Source organism: Saccopteryx leptura, chromosome 8 (assembly GCF_036850995.1).
Source record: "Saccopteryx leptura isolate mSacLep1 chromosome 8, mSacLep1_pri_phased_curated, whole genome shotgun sequence".
Taxonomy (NCBI): Eukaryota; Metazoa; Chordata; class Mammalia; order Chiroptera; family Emballonuridae; genus Saccopteryx; species Saccopteryx leptura.
Genome location: NC_089510.1, coordinates 84,707,195 through 84,729,439, shown reverse-complemented (window position 1 = coordinate 84,729,439; position 22,245 = coordinate 84,707,195). Strand labels below are relative to the sequence as shown.

Here is a 22,245-nt window from a genome sequence, read left to right as displayed (position 1 = left end):
TTTGGAAGAAGTGGGTTGAGACACTTACATTTGCCATGTGAAAGATATTTTAGGCTTTTTCAAGTGGCCATTTCTTTTCTCTCTTCCCCATGTTACCTATCTTCTTCACAGAAACAGTAACCAGAGAACCACAGGACCTTTAGAGAGGCTACATAGATCTCATTCTTTTCTTTTTATACCCCTTTTGCCATTAGAGATAAACCATGCAACCTACCTATTCAGAGCTTTCCTGGAAATTAACTGCTTAAACTCTTCCTTTGAACTCCCTGGTCAACTTTTGAACAGTAGGCTGCCCCATGGCTAAGCACACTCTGAGTACACATGTGCCAAGCTGCTGTTTATGCATGTGGAAAGTTCTGAACAGACTGAGCTATGAGGAGGCTTGATGAAGAATTCTGCTCCTGTCTCTTCTATGAATGCTAGTCAGTGCGATCATTCACATGCTCTCTATCTCTGAGCCACCACTGTTTCTCCAGGGAGAATGGCAACCTGGGTCCTCTGGGATTCATATAGGGGAGCAAAACCCGGTCAATGGACAGGCTGAGTACCTGTGACTCTGTAGGTTAGTGTAAAAGTCAAGTGCATATGTAACTCCTAAATTCCTTCTGCCATTATTTGGAAGCCTTAATACGAGACCCTAGATCAAGTCGTAAGGAAAGAAGGCCACTATAATTCAGTTTATTAATACAATGTCTACAGAGAGGGCCCCCTTGCACATCTGGAGTGTTACCTAGCCTTGCCGAGTGGGTCCCAGTAGGGATGCACGCAGGATTCTCTCTCTGCTTCCCTGCTTCTCACTCAAGAAAGAAAAAAAGAAGTAACTTAGGTGACTTTTGAGGACCCTTATGTTCCCCAACCTTTATAATTTTATAAAACTACTCACTGAAGAAAATAAGAGTGAAATGAAAACAATTAGATTTAAATGAGTGTGAAACAATACTTTCTGTGAAACTATTTTGTTGTCATAGTTTTACAGTTAGGAACAAATAAGAACAACGATTGTGAAACTCAAGAAATGTAGACTAGATGTAATAAGAGGTTCCATGAAGAGCTGAGACAATGGAAGGGAGGTCTGCAATGCTCACAGCATGCTGTCACTGACAAGCCAGACCCGCCATCTACCTAAGGTCAACAACTGTCTAAAGTTGTCTTTCCAGTTTGAAGTGCCGTGCACATAAAAGAATACTAGCGTATCCTTCCCACTGAAAGTGTGGGAGGGGTCTGGGCAAAAGGATTTAAAATATCAACAGCATTTTAAGGAGCAGCATAGGAATTTCAGCCCAACTTCCTTACCTTGGCTGGAAACCCCTCCCACAAAAGATCTAGACAATGCAGACAAAGTCCCACCACCTGCAGCACAGCAGGTAAGTGAGAACAAGTTGCCTTTCTGGGACCCACTGAGGAGCAAGGTTTCATACATTCATGCACACCACCCATCCTCTGAAGCACAAGCATGATATACACACACATGTGATCATAAACCATCGTCAAGAGGCACGTGGGCAGGACCACCTGGGACAATGAGCATCTAGTTTGCTAGCCCGGCTCCCAGCTGTTTCGTAATTTCTGTTCAGTTATTGAAATAATAGAGCTAAATCCATGCTAGAAAGCATTCAGTCTTCGTGCTGATGTTAATGACAGTCAGGCATAAAGGGCCACTTTGTCCCCCACCAGCGGTCTCCGCTCACAGCACACATTAGAACGCCTACAGTTAACGATTAAGCGATTAAAGGCCATTTCTCAGCAGTGCCAATGAATGAACACTCCAGGCACCAAAGAAGGAAGTTATTCTTGCTCATGGTGCTTTCTTCTGCTGAGGGCCTAGGAGTACAGTCTGGTGGGTGGGATGCAGCACTGGTGCGAAGCCACACTGATGTCCCGTCTTCTGCTTCTGCCCACTGAGCCTGCTCGGGCTGCATTCAACTCTGAGCCTTCCCTCTGAAGCGAGACGACTCAGAGTAGCAACAAGGCAGATAACGGGAAACAAAGATTTTTTTCTCTTTCTGTGCAACTCTTTTCTTGAATGTATTCACATACTTGCTGGGTGCCAGGTACTGCTCTAAGTGCTTTGTGTGTATTAACTCTTTACTCCTTGAAACTATCACTATCCTATCTTATACATAGGTAAACTGAAGCAGAGGAAGTCATGTCCTGACCAAGATCCCCAAGGCAGTTAAGTGGCAGAGCTGGAATCAAACTGTTTCTTACTATATATACTCCTGACTACGTGCTTTACCTTCTTGGTGAAGGGGTCTCACTTTTCATGTATTGCGTCTTTGATGCCCAGACTTACTACTTAGACATCACAAGAACTCTACCTTTTTATTTATTTATTTATTTTTTGTATTTTTTCTGAAGCTGGAAACGGGGAGAGACAGTCAGACAGACTTCCGCATGCGCCTGACCGGGATCCACCCGGCATGCCCACCAGGGGCGATGCTCTTCCCACCAGGGGGCGATGCTCTGCCCCTTTGGGGCCTCGCTCTGCCGCGACCAGAGCCACTCTAGCGCCTGGGGCAGAGGCCAAGGAGCCATCCCCAGCGCCCGGGCCATCTTTGCTCCAATGGAGCCTTGGCTGCGGGAGGGGAAGAGAGAGACAGAGAGGAAGGAGGGGGTGGGGGTGGAGAAGCAAATGGGCGCCTCTCCTATGTGCCCTGGCCGGGAATCGAACCCGGGTCCCCCGCACGCCAGGCCGACGCTCTACCGCTGAGCCAACCGGCCAGGGCAGAACTCTACCTTTTTACAGGTTTAATTTATGTACTGGTGGGACATAAGACTTGATGCAGCCACTTGGCAATGATGGGATCAGACCAATACAGTGTTGAAATGAAAGCAAGAAACACGACAAGAGAATTCACTGAAAAGTGGAGTTCTCCAGGGAAGGTCTCGAGGCTCGGCTGAGAGAGAGACCTTCCAAGGTGGCATGTGATCCTTCTAAACAAGGTGCATCCAGAGGGATGAAGGCCGGGACTGCCAGCTAAGTTAACGGCAGGCGGACACCCAGCAAGTCACGGGGAGAGGGCTCTCAGGGCAGAGACCCTCAAAGACAAAAGAGAAGTGCACATTCTATAGTAAACGGGGAAGCTGCATTAGAGAGCTCAGGAAGGCCGGAAATGGGAAATGCTATAGATACAGAAAACCCTTAAACAGAAACTAACAACTCTGAAATGATCAGTTCTACAGTAACAGTAAAATATTTACCCAATGATGTCAGAACATTCCTGTGTCAGGCACGGTGCCAGAATTTCCGTATGTATGATTCCACTTACTTCTCACAACAAACCTGAGAAGTTAATAACTTATATGTGTATATAAGGAAGCTGGGGGTCAGAAGGTAATCTGCCCAAGACCACATAACTAGAATTACACATTGGTCTCCACAGCTTCAAAGTTGGTGTGCTTTGCCTCTGCATTAATCTGCTATCCTGTCATTTAAAAATGAATAAAAATTTTTTCTAATAATATAACTGAATTCTTATTATAACAAATATTCTTCCAAAGACATAAATCAAAGCTTATCTGTTGGTGCATTTTTTTTTTTTTGATGTGAGAGAGAGAGGGAGGAAGAGAGAGGGAGAAGCATCAACTTGTAGTTGTTTCACTTTAGTTGTTGTTCATTGATTGCTTCTCACAGGTGCCTTGAGTGGACAGCTCAAGCTGAGATAGTGAACTTGGGCTCAAGCCGGTGACCTCAGTGTTCTGAGCGGACACTATCTACTATGCTACCACCTTGTCAGGCTATTGGTACATTTTGTTTTAATAAATTCAAGAGGGCTCTACTGCTATATATGAAAGAATTTGAGCTTTTGGAAATTATATCTCTGACTTCAACCAAAGGAACTCAATTCCAATAATAATAATAACTAATATTTACTAAATGTCTTCTGAGTACTGGTGCTATCCTATGGCTTTTTATAAATTAATTCATTTAATCCTCACAACAGCCTTGGGGGTAAATGTTATTGTTATTTCTAGTTTTAAGGAGGAAACTGAGGCACTAAAGTGTTAAAATAACTTCTACTAAGGAAAACCACTGTTAGCCAAGAGACTACTCTCAACAGAATTTCTCCAAATGCTGTGTGCCCATGAGGCTTTTAAGAGCTTCAATACGTTGTCCTGACACACTGACTCCTAAAGAGACAGGCAGCTTTCCCTGCCCCCTTCCTTGCTCCCACCCTTTCTATGGTCTAAGAGCATCTGGGAGAAATTACTTAGGTTCCAAAAAATAACCTACAAACAGTGGCTTCTCTGGGCTTGGGCTCCAGCTAGCATAGCTCCTATGAGACTAGGCTGGTTTCCCTGAGTGAAAACGAATGCTGAGAGAGAATGTAAGCAAAAGCTGACCACAAGTAGATGAGCGTGTAATTATACAAAGCCCTGTAAATGGAAGCACGAGGTGGGTCTCATTAGTAATAGTTCAGCTGGACTTGACAATCCAACAAGATCTGTCTAGCTCTTGGCAGTTGACCAAGTTCTTTCATGTTTATTTTCCTGCTCAATCCTTAGTGGTAGAAACAAGCTTTGTTAGTAGCCTCCCCCTAGAGCTCAGGAAGTGGGGGTGTGGGGAGACTAAAAGGACTCCCAGGGCGTGCAGGTGGTACACGGGCTCTCAAATACAAATCAACAATGTTCCGCTTCTAAACTAGATCTGACTTCCCGAGCAAGTAAAATTTTCCTCCAAAACAAAGAGGAAAGGAATGAGTTCTAAAGAGTAGTACACAAAAACTATCCTTTCTGTTACTGAACCTAAAGGAGCCGCTACCGTCCTGGACCTGCATGCAGCATTCTGTGGAGTGGCCCCGGCAGCTCTGTCCTTATGCTCGGACCCTTATTTCTGTGCAACAACATCAAACTCGCTCGGTGCTCCTGCAGTGTCTTCATCAGTTTTCTTTGCTTGCTTCTCCCCTACTCAGACTGCTCAGAGCTCAAGCCCAGACTTCTCTTCTCAATGTATACTTCCATTACCACAAACCAGTAATCCCCGTCCTTCTCTTCATTCCCCCTTCCTCTGTGGCTATATCTGAGTCCTCCAGCTACACCCATGGCATCACCACTGGCTGCCCAATAGGCATCTTAAACTCACTGTGTTCCAAACCGCTCTTACCCTCCTCCTGCTCCCAAACCTGGTCCTCCACCTGAATGCTCTAGTCCGATTTCAGGGTCCTTCAGGCGAGTGACTGCCCACTCTCCTTCATCTCTGACATCTAGTCAACGAGCAGGTCCTGCATGTTCTACAAGCAGCCTCTCTCTCAAGTATGTACACTTTTCTCAGTCCCCCTAAAGCACCACCCCTCTGGTCTGGACTAACTTGTTTCTCCCACCCACTTGTATTCCTTCTAATCCCTCTCTTTGCAACAGCCAAAGTTGCATTTTAAAAATGCAGATCTGAAGGCATTCCCTTGGTTAACACACATCAATGTTTCCCCACTATTCTTAGACTACAACTCACAACTCCTTAACTTGACAAAGAAGCCCAACAAGACTGTGCCTTGGCTTCCCCACCTAGCACCCTCTGCTTCCTGTCAGCTGGACTCCGACCCACATGGCTTCAGGCCAGGCTAGACTCCTGTGCCTACGGTACGTGCCCTTACTGTGCGTTCTCCACCATATCACTCTGGCAATGATAATGAACGGCTATTTGAGCAACTGTTCGCTGAACGCCTGTTTCTCTCACAGATCTAGTCTTCACAAGGGCAGGCGCTATTCCCAGTGTTCTGCGTAGCGCCTGAGTAGTAGAAGTAAGTGTTCTCTGCATTTCTTAAATGACTTTCTACAGGAATAGGAAAAAGGTTTTAATTCTACTGTCTGCTTTACAGAAAAAGAACAATTGAGCTCAAGGTCCCTGAAAGTCTCAGTCATTCATCATAAAAAGTTTGAGGTTTATACTTTTTATTATAAAAGTATACCTCTTAGTATAAAAGTTTGAGGCTTCTATTGACTATATAAACTGCCAGTCTCTCATTTTGTACATTAGGGTTCCACTATTACTAGCTAATAAAATACTGGTGGTATTTCTTAAAAACAACAATAACACAACAAAAAACATCAGGCAGTACAACCAAAGCAGTATAATATCTTTTCGGTAGAGCTGGTTGCTTTATCACAGACGATTTGATGATGGTCCTGAAGGGCACTGAATGGACCTAGAGGGCTTGAAAAACAACACAATTCTCTGAAAAAGAAAACTTACTGGCACAGGCAAGTTGGTGTTCCTGGGGTCAATTTGATTCATTCATGTGACTTAAACATACCCTTTCCAAAATGAAGGTATTAAGGCCCTCTGCAAGTTGAAAAAATAGATAAAGCACACTAATACTGTCTCAAACCCATGAGCAGAATCCAGCATCATCACAGATCTGCCCACGGTCAGTGTTTAAAAAGAAGACCAGAGTGGGTATCCCAACACCTCCTGGCTCCTAACTCTGAAGTAGAGAATAAAATAAGTTATGCTTTGTTTTGGCCAAGTAATAAACTGAATAAAAATAGAAGAGGCTCTCTACATACCTTGTCTCACTACTGATGGACTCACTCACCTGAGCAGGAACTTAGTTATAAATTGTACTTTATTACTGGTCAGAAGCTGAGAGTCTTGTACTCACCATTTAATTGGCTTGAAACCATGTCCTTTTCACAAGTTGATAAATGACTACATTCATGTACAAAGTCTTTCTAAGAATATACAGATACTGATTTAGAACCTAGCCAACCCCACATGGTTACCCATAAATAGCAAAGGACATGAAGGGTTTCCTTAGAAAGCTCTGGTAGGAGATGACATCAGAGATCACTGAAGAAGACAAAGGCTATAACCTACACAGCTCTGTGTCACCATAAGGGCATCTGAAGGGCTTTGACTTGGAAATGGGAATGTATTTCCCAGGATGCATACACAAGTCACCTGACTACAGAGGTACAAAATTTGCAAGTCTAATTATGGGCTTTAACTGCTTCCACGTGACAATGTAGTCTAAGTTCATACTCAAGACACCAGAAACACAAGTCTCACCCTAGGCCGGGGTAGCAGATGTAGACGGGGACCCAGCAGGAGAAGAACTCCCTGATGGCAGAGAGTCATTACTTAAAGTTCAGAATGACAGTCACCTGAGTATTCACTATTTTTTTTTTCTATCGAGCAATTGGGGCAAGAAAAAGGATCAAAAGATGAAGCTGGAATCATCTCTGGATGTCCTGTGGTCACAAGCATGCTTGCTTCTGGTGAGGAGCAGAGCTCATACACACTGGTGCACAGAGCAGTGTCTTCACCATGCAGTCACCTTCGGTGCAAGCGGAGACTTACAGGGTGTGTCCCTGTGAATATGGGTGCCCCGCTGGACGGGGTCTGAACTCTGACTTGCATCCCAGGGAGAGGCTCCAGAAAATGCCACCAAAGAAGAGAAACGAGGCCGTGTTGGTAATAGCTCTGAAGAGGAGCACAAGAGCTAGCACCCGGCTCAAAGAGCAGCACTGCTGGGTGCCGCTTCCCTGCCCTTCCTCAGACACCCGTCAGTTCTCGCGGTCAAAACCTGCGGAAGGACAGGCCAGCTAAGGAATATGAAAAGCGTGCTGATTATGGCCTACCAGCAGTGAGGCAGGGCAGAGGTGGTAAAACCACTTGGGCTCTAAAGTCTGAGCCCCTGGGTTTGAAATCTGGTTTCTTTTCAAGCTGTGTGACCTTTTGGAAGTTATTAGCCTCTGGGAGGTTCACTGCATTATCTCTAGACTGGAGTTATTGTGAAGATTGAATGAGACTGTTCACGTGAAATGCTGAAGAGCTCCTGGCATATGGTAAGTGCTTTATAACTGTTAGATATGTTTATTTTAGCAACTTGATGAAAAAACAGATAAAGCTCAAATCAGTCCCACCAGGTAAGAGAGAATAAAATCTAAAAAAATAGAACAAAACAAAGTAATACAATGCATCCTCTGAAAGATGTTGCATTAATTAAGGATCAAGGTCCAAGGGTCAAGAGTCTTTCTGTCCTTAGGTTTAAATTTTAAAAAAGAAGAAACTTTGTGTGTGTGTGTGTGAGTAGTATTCGAATTCTTGAGTAGTATTTTAAATGTTTTATGCGGGGAGGGCTATAGGATGACACGGTAAGTGCTTGTAGCCTAAAATGCAGTGTAACAAGTCACCGGGCAAGGCACTGAGACAGAGGTCAAGGTTTTCACGGGTGATGCTGCAGTGACGAGGCAGCCCTGGGAAAGGCTCCTGGGAGGAATGAACCACACGCCAGGGAGAAAGCAGGAAGGAAAGATTCGGGAGCATCGCCCCGCTGGGGAGGAGGTCTAAGGCAGTAAGTACACCTTGGATTCAAACAGCAGAGCCCCTTGGTCCTCAGAGACCAGACAGCCTGCAGGAAGTAGCGGGGCCCTAGGCTGGGCCCAGGAGAGAAGAGGCCCATACTGGCCTGGGTATGCTGAAGGAGCTGTCACTAGGGCACGGGTGCCGGAACCTGTCAGACTTTCAATATGTGCCCAGGACAGGAATCACAGGGTCACGGGGGCAGGCAGCTCCTCGCTCATGCCTCGTCCTTCCCTGTGCGAGCTGCCTGACGACACCACGCCCCATCCTCTGCCCGCTCCTCTGGAGGTGTCCAGACCACCACTGCGGTGCCTCTGTGGGGAGCTTCACACTTCTCATGGCTGAGCGTTCTTCACACAGACATTACAGATGTATGCTTAGATGGGAAAGAGCTTCCCGTGCCTACTGCTGCTTGCAGAAGCCGACAAAGTCCCGTGTTGAGGACCACAGTCCAAGGCTTGGTCATTTACCTACACTGATTGTTTCAGGGCCCATGTGGATGGGATCAGGGAGGAGGAATGTTGTGGATCTTGGCTTTGCACTTACTGGCCCTGCGACATGCAACCAATTACTTCTCCTTCCCTGAACCTCAGTTTCCTCTTGTTAAGTGAAGATTATATGCACTTTGCATGAGAAATGATGAATATATGCAAAGAGATAATGATCTTCGAAGAGATCCTGCACCTCACCCAGTACTCAGTACACAAAAGTCACTCGGTAATTGCAGCTGTTGGGTATTATTGCTGCTGGTGTGCACACCAGCATTCCAGAGATATAATGAGATTGATGGGATTTATTGCAAACTGAAATGGAGGCCCTAACTGATTTAAACCAGGGAGGATGGACCTGGATGAGCCATTTAAAAAGCAATCTGCTCTTGCTGTCTGCAATTCACCACCCTCTAACTGCAGTGGGCACCTGACAACATGAGCGAGTTGCTGTAAACAGTTGATGAGGAGCATGACGGGGTTTGGGGAAACTCTGAAATTACTACCCCATTTCTGTGCAGTTAGTAAGCCTTCATCTGCCACCCCACTTCCTGCTCATCCCCAGTTCCCTGACTGCCTGGAGCATGTGATCAATCTGGTGGGGGAAGGAGGTCTCAGAGCCAGGTTCTGGGAAGGAGGCTTTAATAAACACCTATGGACAATGAAGGTAGGATCCTCCCCAGGACCAGCCATGCAGGAGGTATGGCTTCTCACAAAAATGGCAGCAATGCCTGCAGGTGAAGGCAAGTCTGGCCTGCAAGCGGAAGACAGGCTCTGTGCGCCAGGGGGGGTCTGGAGGGACCTGACAAGGCTCTCCCAGTGTTCAGAGGAATGATAAAGGGGAATCATAAACGCGGGTCCTGCTTTTCCATATGTGACATTGCACTTATCTGCTTAGTCACTGTGGTCCAGTTAACCCCTGTGTTTCCCTTCCCAGTCTCTGACTCATCCATTCCACAAATATTTATGAGGCATCTACTGTGTACTAGGCATTATTCCAGGCACTGGAGACACATCAGGGATAAAAGAGACTGTCCCCAGGGGCTTACGTCCCAGTGGGCAGAGACAGACAGACAGACGGAAGTCCATACAGAGTAGGTGTGAGGGTGACAGGAGCTATGTCAACATAATAAAGCAGGGGAGACAAGAGGACATGCTGGGGGGCTGCAGTTTTAAGTGAGGTGGTCGAGGAGGCCTCACTGAGAAGGTGACGTCTGATTGAGTCTCGAAGGGTTGACGCCTCCCCTTGCTTTTCTGAAGTGACTCCATCAAAGTCACACCACGCCAAGAGAGGGAAGCCCTTTCCTTGTAAGAGCATCCATCTTTGTCCTTCCTTGCAGTTAGGGTGTGTGCTGCGAGCAGGCTCAGCCCTGAGCCGCCCAGGGCAGAGTGAGCAGTGGGTGCTCACCTCCTCCAGCCGCCGCCGCTGCTCCTTCTGCTCCTCTATGCGCTTCTGGCGCTCTGCCAGCAGCTGCCGCTTGTGCTCCTCGTTCTCCCGCTGCTGCTGTTCCAGCTGCTGCCTCCGCAGGGCCTCCGACCGCTCCTTGTTGGCCAGCTGCAGCCTCAGGAAGTCCCGCCGCAGGGTCGACTCCCCGGGTAGGTTCAGAATGGAGCTGTGGGCAGGACAGAGAAGTCAGGATCCCACATGGGGCAGGGGCAGGAGCAGCTGCTACCGTGGGTCTCGGAGGAGGACAGCAGGGCAAAGAACTTCCAAATGCAGCTAAAGAAGCCACACGCTCCAGCACAGGCTCTTAGGTCCTCCATTAACTATACTACTCACCCTCAAAAGAAACAGAGTCAAGGGAAGACATGAGGGTCCAGACTCCCTTTCAGTGTGACTATTGCATGCACATGCTGCCACCATCTGTAGAGGGATATCACGTTCCTAGAGTCATCACCTTTCTCCATGACTGTCCCCTGCTCTCTCACTCTTGTGACATGGCACAGATCTGTTTCTAGAGTGTTTAGTGTGTGTGCAAGCACTAAAGACCAGCTTATTTCCCTGTTTAAGAATAGCAAGAACAGCCTGACTAGGCAGTGGCTCAGAGGATAGAGCGTCGGACTGGGACACGGAGCACCCAGGTCTGAAACCCCGAGGTCGCCAGCTTGAATGCAGGGTTGCTGGCTTGAGCGTGGGATCACAGACATGACCCCATGGTCACTGGCTTGAAGCCCAAGGTTGCTGGCTTGAGTCTGAGGTAGCTGGCTTGAGCAAGGGGTCACTTGCTCTGCTGTAGCGACCCCCTGCCCTGGTCAAGGCACATATGAGAAAGCAAACAGTGAACAACTAAGGAGCCGCAACAAAGAATTGATGTTTCTCATCTCTCTCCCTTCCTGTCTGTCTGTCCTTATCTGTCCTTCTCTCTGACTCTCTCTCTGTCTCTGTCAAAAAAAGAAAAAAAAGCAAGAACGAAGCCAGAATATAAAATAATTGGGAGCAGTGAGGGAGCCCACTTTACTTAGAGAAGTAACAGGTCACCCTCAGTCACATCACTTCCTTGGCTGCTGTCACCAAACCCCCAGAGGCAAAGAGCAGGCTGCTCATGTGCGGATGTGATGAGCCAGGGGGTCAAGTGCTGGAGCCGGGACTTGAGCCCAAGTCTGCCAAGTTCGAGAGTTCGGGACTTGTCTTGCTATACCACTGTTAAAGTGAAGTTAAATGATTTGGTTGTGGCCACAGAGGGTGCAACTGGGACTTCGACCCACTCACTGAATCCTGGATTCCCACTAAGTGCTGTGGGCCTCAGTTCTGCCTCCTCTGTAAAATGGTGATTGTGCAAGTGCATGTATATGTGTATGTGACAGAACAAGGGGACAGGAACACCAAAACACTGGTGGCTGAGGGCTGTCCTACTCATCATCTAACTGTATGTGTATAAATAACTCAAAGTCACGGACACAACAGGTAACAGACAAGTAGAAAACGGCTCCTATTGGTTCACACAAACTTACTCTTTCTGGGAGCTTTCATTTAAAATAAATATATTAAATAATTACTGAGTGCCTACTATGTAGTAGGCACTGTGATAGGCTCTAGTGGCTATAGCAGTAGGTATCTAAATTCTCTCTCTAGAGTTCTCTTCTTTTGGGGAAGACAGAAAAATAATTAAGCAGACAGACTAATAATCAAAAATAACATAATTTCAGGTATTGATAGGCTCTACAGAAGACAAAGTGCAATAGCCCATGAGTGACAGCAGGGAATGCTAGGTGAGGACTCAGGCTCTGCCGTGGACGGGGGACCAGGTGAGGATTCAGGCTCTGCCGTGGACGGGGGCCCAGGTGAGGACTCAGGCTCTGCCGTGGACGGGGGATGCTAGGTGAGGATTCAGGCTCTGCTGTGGACGGGGGCCCAGGTGAGGATTCAGGCTCTGCCATGGACGGGGGCCCAGGTGAGGACTCAGGCTCTGCTGTGGACGGGGGCCCAGGTGAGGACTCAGGCTCTGCTGTGGACGGGGGCCCAGGTGAGGATTCAGGCTCTGCCATGGACGGGGGCCCAGGTGAGGATTCAGGCTCTGCTGTGGACAGGGGCCCAGGTGAGGACTCAGGCTCTGCCGTGGACGGGGGACCAGGTGAGGATTCAGGCTCTGCTGTGGACGGGGGCCCAGGTGAGCACTCAGGCTCTGCCGTGGACGGGGACCAGGTGAGGATTCAGGCTCTGCTGTGGACGGGGGCCCAGGTGAGGACTCAGGCTCTGCCGTGGACGGGGACCAGGTGAGGACTCAGGCTCTGCCGTGGACGGGGGACCAGGTGAGGATTCAGGCTCTGCCGTGGACGGGGACCAGGTGAGGACTCAGGCTCTGCCGTGGACGGGGGACCAGGTGAGGATTCAGGCTCTGCTGTGGACGGGGAATGCTAGGTGAGGATTCAGGCTCTGCCGTGGACGGGGAATGCTAGGTGAGGATTCAGGCTCTGCCGTGGACGGGGGACCAGGTGAGGATTCAGGCTCTGCCGTGGACGGGGGCCCAGGTGAGGATTCAGGCTCTGCTGTGGACGGGGGCCCAGGTGAGGACTCAGGCTCTGCTGTGGACGGGGGACCAGGTGAGGACTCAGGCTCTGCCGTGGACGGGGGCCCAAGGCAGACTTCTCCAGACGCTGACAGTGGAGCCAAGACGCACATGGTGGAGAGTCAGCCGTAAGAGGAGGCAGGTGAGGGGACCCTTCCGGCAGAAAGAAAGCCAAGTACAGTTGGCCCTTGAACAACACGGGAGACTAGGGGTGCTGACCCCCTCTTTGTGCAGCAGAAAAATCTGTTGATAATTTTTGACTCCTCCAAAACTTAGTTATCACTCAGTATCCATGAGGGATTGGTTCTGAGACTCCCTAGTCCTCCTCCAGGCACCACAATGCAAGTCCACTGTATAAATGGCATAGATAAAGCATATAGTCAGCCTTATGTATGCACGGACCTGCGCAGTTCAAAACTGGGTTAACGGTCAACTGTACAGAGGCCTGTGGTGGGGACAGTGGGGCCTCTTCGAGTAACTGAGCTCCAACTGGTCTTTCCCAGAGCAGAGCGAATGACAGGGAAGGGGACAGAGGTCAGACAGACTGGGCGGCGAGGGTAGGGCGTCAGGCCTTGGAACAACATGAGAAAAGGTCAAGCAGGAGAGGACGCACTTCCTGTGCTTGGCTGCTGAAGGGACAGCAGTCTAGGGGGCAGGAGGGCAAGCAAGGCTACCAGCTGGGCTGCCGCGGCAGTGGCTCTGAGGTGGAGGCGTCAGGGCTGGGGTCATGCAGGGACGGAGTTAATGACACGGCTCTGAGGTGGAGGCGTCAGGGCTGGGGGTCATGCAGGGATCCCCTCTGGGGTCTGAGGTGTGACCACAGGAATGGGCAGGGACGGAGTTAATGACACCTGCTGGCAGGTCTAATGTGCAGAGTGAAGGATGACTTGCAGGTTTGGTCTTGGCACCTGGGCAGTGATGGTGACAACAACCGGGATGGAGAGTGCTGGGGAGGAGCTGCGTTGCTGGCAGCTGACGAGGCGACCATTCTGGTCTGGAGAAGGCTGAGTGCTACGTGATATACTGCCAGGACAGGACATGTGATATACTGCCAGGACAGGACATGTGATATACTGCCAGGACAGGACATGTGATATACTGCCAGGACAGGACATGTGATATACTGCCAGGACAGGACATGTGATATACTGCCAGGACAGGACATGTGATATACTGCCAGGACAGGACATGCACACCGTTCTGGTCTGGAGAAAGCTGAGTGCTACGTGATATACTGCCAGGACAGGACATGTGATATACTGCCAGGACAGGACATGCACACCGTTCTGGTCTGGAGAAAGCTGAGTGCTATGTGATATACTGCCAGGACAGGACATGTGATATACTGCCAGGACAGGACATGCGATATACTGCCAGGACAGGACATGCGATATACTGCCAGGACAGGACATGTGATATACTGCCAGGACAGGACATGTGATATACTGCCAGAACAGGACATGCAATATACTGCCAGGACAGGACATGTGATATACTGCCAGGACAGGACACGCACAGCCTTCGTTCGTGGCATTCCACAGACAATACTGGGAGTCTACGAATAAGCCTCCTCTAAAACTTACAGCTTTTGTGCAGAACTCTAAAAAACCCCAAATGACAGGGCTTACCCACACGGGCCACCTGCTCCGTGCAAAGGCGGTGGGCTCCGGAGCCTCAGCGCCCGTGAGGGTGCTCCATCACTACTAAGTACTGCTGAGTCCGTGTCAGGAGAGCTGAGCTGCATTGCTGCTCAATCATTAACTTGCTGTGTAACCAGGTTGCTACCCTTGGACTGTTACCTCATTTCTAAAATAAGATAACCCCTGTCCCTTTCTACTTTTCAGGATTTTATGAAGATTAATTAGATGTGTCCACAAAACAGGACTTGGAGCCTAATCTTCAATGTGATAGAATGGCATGTTCAGATTATAAAAGTGCTAGGCACAGCTAGGTCAGCTCACTAAGTGATGCCCTAACATGCAGTTTAGCAAGCATTAGTTAAAACAGGGTTTTTCTGTTCGCCAGGGAGTGAACGGAATGACTAACTTGACCTCCTGGGTGAGCTTTGGAAAAAATAGTGTTCATGTCCCTGAAAGCAGGGCATTTGGTCCTTTGTTTCATAAGAACGACCGGTTGCCATGTCACTATTTGACAGTCATCATCTTCATGCAGCTAAGCTGTGGGGTGGTCAATGTGTCAAGTATCAGATGGAAAGAAAGGATTCTTTCTCAGTCTTTGACCTTGAGAAGTCCTGTGACAGGAGAACAGAGGACCTGGGTGGTCCAGCAGGCTCAGTCCCACCCTGTTTGGTAGTGTAGCAAAAATCCAGCTGGTAGGTCTGAGAGAGCTCCACGAAGGGACCCGCCAGCCCACTCCAGCAGCAGTGGCCGAGCGGGCCCTCCCTGGACGGCTGACAGGTGCAGACCGCGTACCCAAGCGACGTTTACACTTGTGCATTTTCCCCGGTGAGTCTCACTTCACATGTCCTGTGCCTGCCGTGATGTGCCTGTGCCCCTGGACTCGCCAAGCTGCTGCCAGCTGGATTTCCTCACAAGGGAGAGATCCTGGCAGTGTGAGCTCACTGGCATTAATCATTTATAAACACAGACTAGAAGAAAGTCGGAGTCAAAGTCCAGTGACATTCAAAACGTAGAGATGATAATGACAAAGCAGCACTGACTCTGGGGTCCGACGTGTGACCCCAGGAATGGGCATGGAAGTCTCCATGCAGGACTCAGCTCTGGAGGGTCATGTGCTTCCAGGCAGTTGCTCCCTCTTGGATTAGGCTGCAGTGAAAACACTAAGGCGTGTGACAAGGACAGTGGCTGCTCGAATGGGCTTTGCCAAGGTATGCAGTAACGGACTGAGTGACTTAGGTCCCCAGGACGTTGTAGCTGCAGGTGCTCTCAGTCCTGTACACCCAGGCAGGTGCCTCCTGCCCGTTCTCCACTTTACATACATGAGGAAGCAAGGTCTCACAAAAGAGACCAGAAATCTTGGGGGACAGGGGAAAGAATATGCTGATTTCCACATTTTCTTAAGAGTCTGCCTAGGGAAATTTTCCCAAGTTAACAAGCATGTTTGTAGGCAATAAATTAAATAAGATCACCATGCTGGATTCTTAAAAATGAACCTATAAATCAACAAGAAGTTAATTACACACAAGCACAATCCCGACTGTGAAAATGGAAGCGGGGAGCTGGCTCTTGCTCTCCTACCTGGGCTCTCCTGAGTCATTCTCCTCCTCTTCTTCCTCACTTCCACTGTACTCGTACTCTGTCTCATCTAAAGAGAGACCCACAGAAGGTTAGTGCACAGAGAAGATACTACAGCTCGGTCAAGCACAACCCCCTCGTTTTATATATAAGTAAATTAAGGTCCAAAGAGTTGTCATTAATGGTGAGCTGGGACAGGCTCCAGGCCTCCTGACTTGGGATCCAGAAGATCCCATCAGCTGGGTTCAAGCCCATGGAATTAACCACAGCTCAGACTCTCCCAGCTGACTCAAGATCTCTGTCTCTTATGCCTAGTGAAGACAAAGAATTAAAAAATCAACTTTCAGTTTGTGTTAACTCATAATGTAGAACCATCTAAATAAATCTTTTATTGGCCCACTGTTAACTTATGGACAGTATTCATCATTATTAATCCTTTTTAAAGTAGAAATTTTAATATGACTTATATAGACTCACAAATTGCCTTTAGAGGTATTTGATAAAAACCAGAAAGAAACTTCTGACAATATGAGCTATTAAAAATATAGTTACTATGAAAGAATAAAAAATAAAACAGTAACTTCTCACAACATATATAGTTGTATAGTTGTATTTTGACTGACCCACTGGGGACATCCATTTAATTCAATAGTATGGTAAGCAAGTTAACATGCAATAATGAGTAAGACTGAGTCTTTGCTTTGGAGAAGATCAGAATCAAATGGGCAAGAGGGACAAATAAATAACCAGAGTCCCCATGACCTGAAGAAAGGGAACTAATGTTGGTTGGGTATCTTCCATGCCAGTCACCATGCTAGATACTTTTCCTATACTCTCTCATTTATTTTTCATCACAAGCCTTTAAAATAAAACCCATTTTTCTTTTTTCCTTTCTTTTTAAGTGAGAGGAGGAGAGATAGAGAGACTCCCACATAAGCCTCAACCGAGATCCACCCAGCAACCCCCATCTGGGGCCAATGCTTGAATCTACTGAGTTATTTTTAGTGTGTGAGGCTGATGCTCGGACCAATCGAGCCACTGAATGTCAGAGGGGAAGAGGGAGAGAAGGGAGAGAGGAAGGGGAAGAGAAGCAGATGGTTGCTTCTCATATGTGCCCTGACCTGGATCAAACCCAGGATATCTGCCCACCAGGCCAATGTTCTATCCACTGAGCCAATTGGCAGGGCCATAAAACCCATTTTTCAAATGAAGTTACTAAGCTTATAAGAGGTTAAATAATATGATCAATGTCATCTCATTAACAAATCTGGGATTTGGATTTAGATTTCAATACAGAACTTTTCCAATTTTAAAACTAGTGTTGCTTCCATCATATTATATATATGCAAATAGAAGTACACAAAAATAGCAATGAGATATCAAAGAAAGGAGCAGCTAAGTTCACTGGTCAGATGGGGAAGGGGGACAGGGAAATCTCTGAGGAGAAAACGAGCTGGGCCTTGGAAGGGCAGCGGCCCTTTTCCAGGCAGATGGCAGCTGAAAGTGGTGGGAACAGGCTTTCTAAGCCGCATAAGCACCTGACAGTGGCTGACAGTAGTACAGTGCATGGCATATTCAAGAAACAACAAGTTCCGAGTGGCTTGATGTCTGAGTGTGAGAAAGGACAGCAGGTCCGATACGGCTTGCCGATCCTATATAAACCCTGCGGAGAGCTCCTCTGCGGGCAATGCGGAACGTTTGGAGCTTTTGATTTTAAGAAAGGGAAGGTGGTGTCACATTACTGGCATCCTTCACAGCCATGGGTTAATTATAACTTAGGGTACTTGTGCATCCCCAAAAAGGAATGGCTATGTCACCACCAGGGGCAATAGATACATGCTCAGGACTATAGCATTTCATCATAAACTTGAACAAACCTTGCTTTCTATACTCCTTAACCCTTGAAGGGATAATAAAATGAAGCTGAAAGTGTGATGACTTCAAGTATATTTTTTAAAATTACAAGTTAGCTTCATATATTTAGGCTACTTATGTAATATAAAGAATCTTCATAAAGTTTCAGTATTCCACATTAAAAGTTTAATATTCCTAATTTTCCTGAAATAAATCAAAGGAATTCAAAGAAAAATGCAGCCATTTTATCTTTTAAAAATTATAGTAAGAAAAAAAAAGCACCCAAATACTCCCATTATTTTTACCATCTAGAGCAGGAGTCAGGAACCTTTCTGGCTAAAAGAGCCATGAATGCCACTTATTTTTTTTTTAAATAATTTTATTGTTTTAATGGGGTGACATCAATAAATCAGGATACATATATTCAAAGAAAACATGTCCAGGTTATCTTGTCGTTCAATTATGTTGCATACCCATCACCCAAAGTCAGATTGTCCTCTGTCACCTTCTATTTAGTTTTCTTTGTGCCCCTCCCCCTCCCCCTTTCCCTCACCTTCTCCCTCCTCCCCCCGTAACCACCATACTCTTATCAATGTCTCTTAGTCTTTTATGTCCCACCTACGTATGGAATAATGCAGTTCCCGTTTTTTTCTGATTTACTTATTTCACTTCGTATAATGTTATCAAGATCCCACCATTTTGTTGTAAATGATCCGATGTCATCATTTCTTATGGCTGAGTAGTATTCCATAGTGTATATGTGCCACATCTTCTTTATCCAGTCATCTATAGATGGGCTTTTTGGTTGTTTCCATGTCCTGGCCACTGTGAACAATGCTGCAATGAACATGGGGCTGCGTGTGTCTTTACGTATCAATGTTTCTGAGTTTTTGGGGTATATACCCAGTAGAGGGATTGCTGGGTCATCAGGTAGTTCTATTTTCAGTTTTTTAAGGAACCACCATACTTTCTTCCATAATGGTTGTACTACTTTACATTCCCACCAACAGTGAATGAGGGTTCCTTTTTCTCCACAGCCTCTCTAACATTTGCTATTACCTGTCTTGTTAATAATAGCTAATCGAACAGGTGTGAGGTGGTATCTCATTGCAGTTTTGATTTGCATTTCTCTAATAACTAATGAAGATGAGCATCTTTTCATATATCTGTTGGCCATTTGTATTTCTTCCTGAGAGAAGTGTCTGTTCATGTCCTCTTCCCATTTTTTTTATTGGATTGTTTGTTTGTTTGTTGTTGAGTTTTATGAGTTCTTTGTAAATTTTGGATATTAGGCCCTTATCTGAGCAGTTGTTTGAAAATATCATTTCCCATTTAGTTGGCTGTCTGTTTATTTTATCAATTTCTCTTGCTGAGCAAAAACTTCTTAGTCTGATGTAGTCCCATTCATTAATTTTTGCCTTCACTTCTCTTGCCTTTGGAGTCAAATTCATAAAATGCTCTTTAAAACCCAGGTCCGAGATGACGTCAGAGTAATGGCGGGGTAGGAAGCGATACCGATAAATCTCCCTGAAAACTCAACAAGATCTTCAACCAGAAACAGAAAAACCTATACTTGGAGCCTCCAGATGCTTCGCAATACACCCAAAGGTATGGTCGAGTGAAAAATTGGCTAAATATATAACCAAACCCCGAAGGAAATAGGGAGTAAGAAATGCTCCGCCTTCCTCACTAACCTAAACAGGGCGGCTTTCTCTGGTAACTGTGAATATAGAAACTGAGGCGGGCAAAGGGGGTGAATAGATCCAGGCCGCGGCACAAACGGCCGAACCAGGCTGTGGCATGGAGATCCAAGCCGAGGAAAAACTGATCCTGTGGCAACCCGGGCAATACAAGCTAACACTCGCGCCAAACCCAAACAAAGAAAGACAAGCGGGGCAGCCATTTTACCCGGTCTCCTGGTCAGCGTGCGCGCAGTTAGTGGGCGAGAGATTTCTTCCTAGGCCCCGAGAGTGGGTGCCCGTGTTGCCCCACGGAGAGGCAGAGTCAGAGGCCTTTCTGTGGGCCGAGGGCAGAGTCTCTGGGCAGCCCCAGCGCCCTGGGAAAGCCACGCACGGGAGGGAGCGAGAACTAATTCCAACGGTGGAGATTTTCCGTGCTGGAGGGTGTTTCACTTAGAAGGAAACGCGGCCGGCCTCATATCCTGGTTTGCGCGCGCAGATAGTGAAAGAGAGATTCCTCCGAGTGCCTCGGCAGTGCGCTCCCGTGTTATCGCACAGAGGGGCAGAGTCAGGGGCCTTTGTGTGGGCCAAAGCGGAATCTCGGGCCGCCCCAGCACCTTGCAATAGCCACGCACGGGGACGGAGCGAGACTCAATTCCAACGCTGCAACTTTTCCCTGCGGTTGGGGGTTTCACTCAGAGCGTGAGACTGCTGGCCAGATATCCTGGTCTGCGTGCGCAGCCAGTGAGTGAGAGTTTCCTCCAAGCGCCCCGGAAGTGGGCGCCCGCCTGTGTTACCGGACAGAGTGGCAGACAGAACCAGAGGTCTTTGAGTGGGCGGAAAGCCCGCCTGATTATGCTAGCAGCTCTGACTGACTGAGCCTTACCCAGAGCCCTGTGCTGAGTGGAAATAGAGTGGGGAGTTGCCAGCTCTTTGAGCCTCTTACTATCCAGGCAGAGGCAGCAGCAACCCCATAGCTGGATTATCAGGCTACTAATTGAGGAAGGAAAGACTAGGAGAAAGGCTCCAGGAACACGGACTCTCTCACTGTCGGAGCCTATAAATGCTAATGAGCCTCGACTGCCAACGAGACTAAAGCACAATACATGACATTGCCATAGAGACTTATCAACTGCAAACCTCTACCTGAGCGTGCCAAAGGGGCAGAACCTGGGGTACAGAGTCACCGACCAGGAAGAGGGAGAGAAAAGAAAAAGCAAGAAGATAACCTCTCAAAATCAAGAATAATCTGCAGACTTTATAACCTATCCCATTTTATTATATTTGTTCGTTTGTTTCTCTTATCTTCATTCTTGATACTTTTTTTCCTCCTCCAATTTGGCCGATTAACTCTCTGCCGGTCTTACTCTCTCCTCTCCTTGAACTACACTACCCATAAGTGTTACATCTCCCATTATCTTTTCTCTTCTCTTCCTTTCTCTCTATGAGAGTTGCACTCCAAAACCCTTAACTCTCTCTTTCTCTCTCTCTCCTTTCTTTTTTCTTCTTTTAGTGGTTCCCTCTTTTTTTCTCTCTCTCTCTTTCTTTTCTCCCTCTATATTAGTTTCTTCCTTTCTCCTTTACATCTCCTCTCATTCAAACCTCAATAACAAACAAATTATCTTATCTGGGACTCAAACTTATGTTTGTGGCATTTTGGGGGGTTTTTACTTCACCTTTTTAACTCACTAGCAGTGCTCCCATCCCTGGCTCTCCATTTTATCTAGTTCTTGTTCTACTAAATACAATAGTAATTTTTTAATTTGTCCCCCCATTTTTCCGTTTTCCTCTTATTCCTCTCATCATAACTCTTAGACAACCAACACCTAAAAGCAAATCATTTTATTCTTGACCCAAATTTTTTCCTTATTTGCTTTTTGTGGGTCCATACGCTCTTTTTCTTTTTTTTCTTTTTTTTTTTTTTTTTTTTTTGCCCCTTTATTACTTTTCCCCATTTCAGGCCCTCCATCACAGGCATTGTTTGTTATAATTCACAGTTCACCACAAGATTTTCTCAAGAAAGAGGGGAGAGGAGAGGAGAGGAAAAAAGGAGGAGGGGAATAATTTCCTTTTTAAAAAATTTTTATTTTATTTTATTTTTCTTTATTTCATTATTAATTTAAAAAAAACAACCCAGGTCCATGAGTTTAGTACCTATATCTTCTTCTACGTACTTTATTGTTTCAGGTCTTATGTTTAGATCTTTGATCCATTTTGAGTTAATTTTAGTACAGGGAGACAAACTGTAGTCCAGTTTCATTCTTTTGCATGTGGCTTTCCAGTTTTCCCAGCACCATTTGTTGAAGAGGCTTTCTTTTCTCCATTGTGTGGTGTTGGCCCCTTTATCAAAAATTATTTGACTATATATATGTGGTTTTATTTCTGGGTTTTCTATTCTGTTCCATTGGTCTGAGTGTCTATTTTTCTGCCAATACCATGCTGTTTTGATTGTCGTGGCCCTATAATATAGTTTGAAGTCAGGTATTGTAATGCCCCCAGCTTCATTCTTTTTCTTTAGGATTGCTTTGGCTATTCGGGGTTTTTTATAGTTCCATATAAATCTGATGATTTTTTGCTCCATTTCTTTAAAAAATGTCATTGGAAGTTTGATGGGAATTGCATTAAATTTGTATATTGCTTTGGGTAATATGAATGCCACTTATTTTAAAATATAATTTTGTGAGAGCCATACAATGACAC

The 22,245-nt window shown here is 46.6% G+C and overlaps 1 protein-coding gene across 7 annotated transcripts in view; it reads right to left on the bottom strand.

Moving 5' to 3' along the window:
* Positions 1 to 22,245, bottom strand: part of TNIK (TRAF2 and NCK interacting kinase) — a 400,443-nt gene that overhangs the window by 94,192 nt on the left and 284,006 nt on the right. For all 7 annotated transcript variants that reach the window (XM_066347641.1, XM_066347637.1, XM_066347638.1 and 4 more), the window contains exons 11-12: positions 16,016 to 16,082; positions 10,199 to 10,403 (exon numbers count right to left, since the gene is read on the bottom strand). In XM_066347641.1, the coding sequence (XP_066203738.1) occupies positions 10,199 to 10,403; positions 16,016 to 16,082 (272 nt within the window). The remainder of the gene's footprint in view (positions 1 to 10,198; positions 10,404 to 16,015; positions 16,083 to 22,245) is intronic.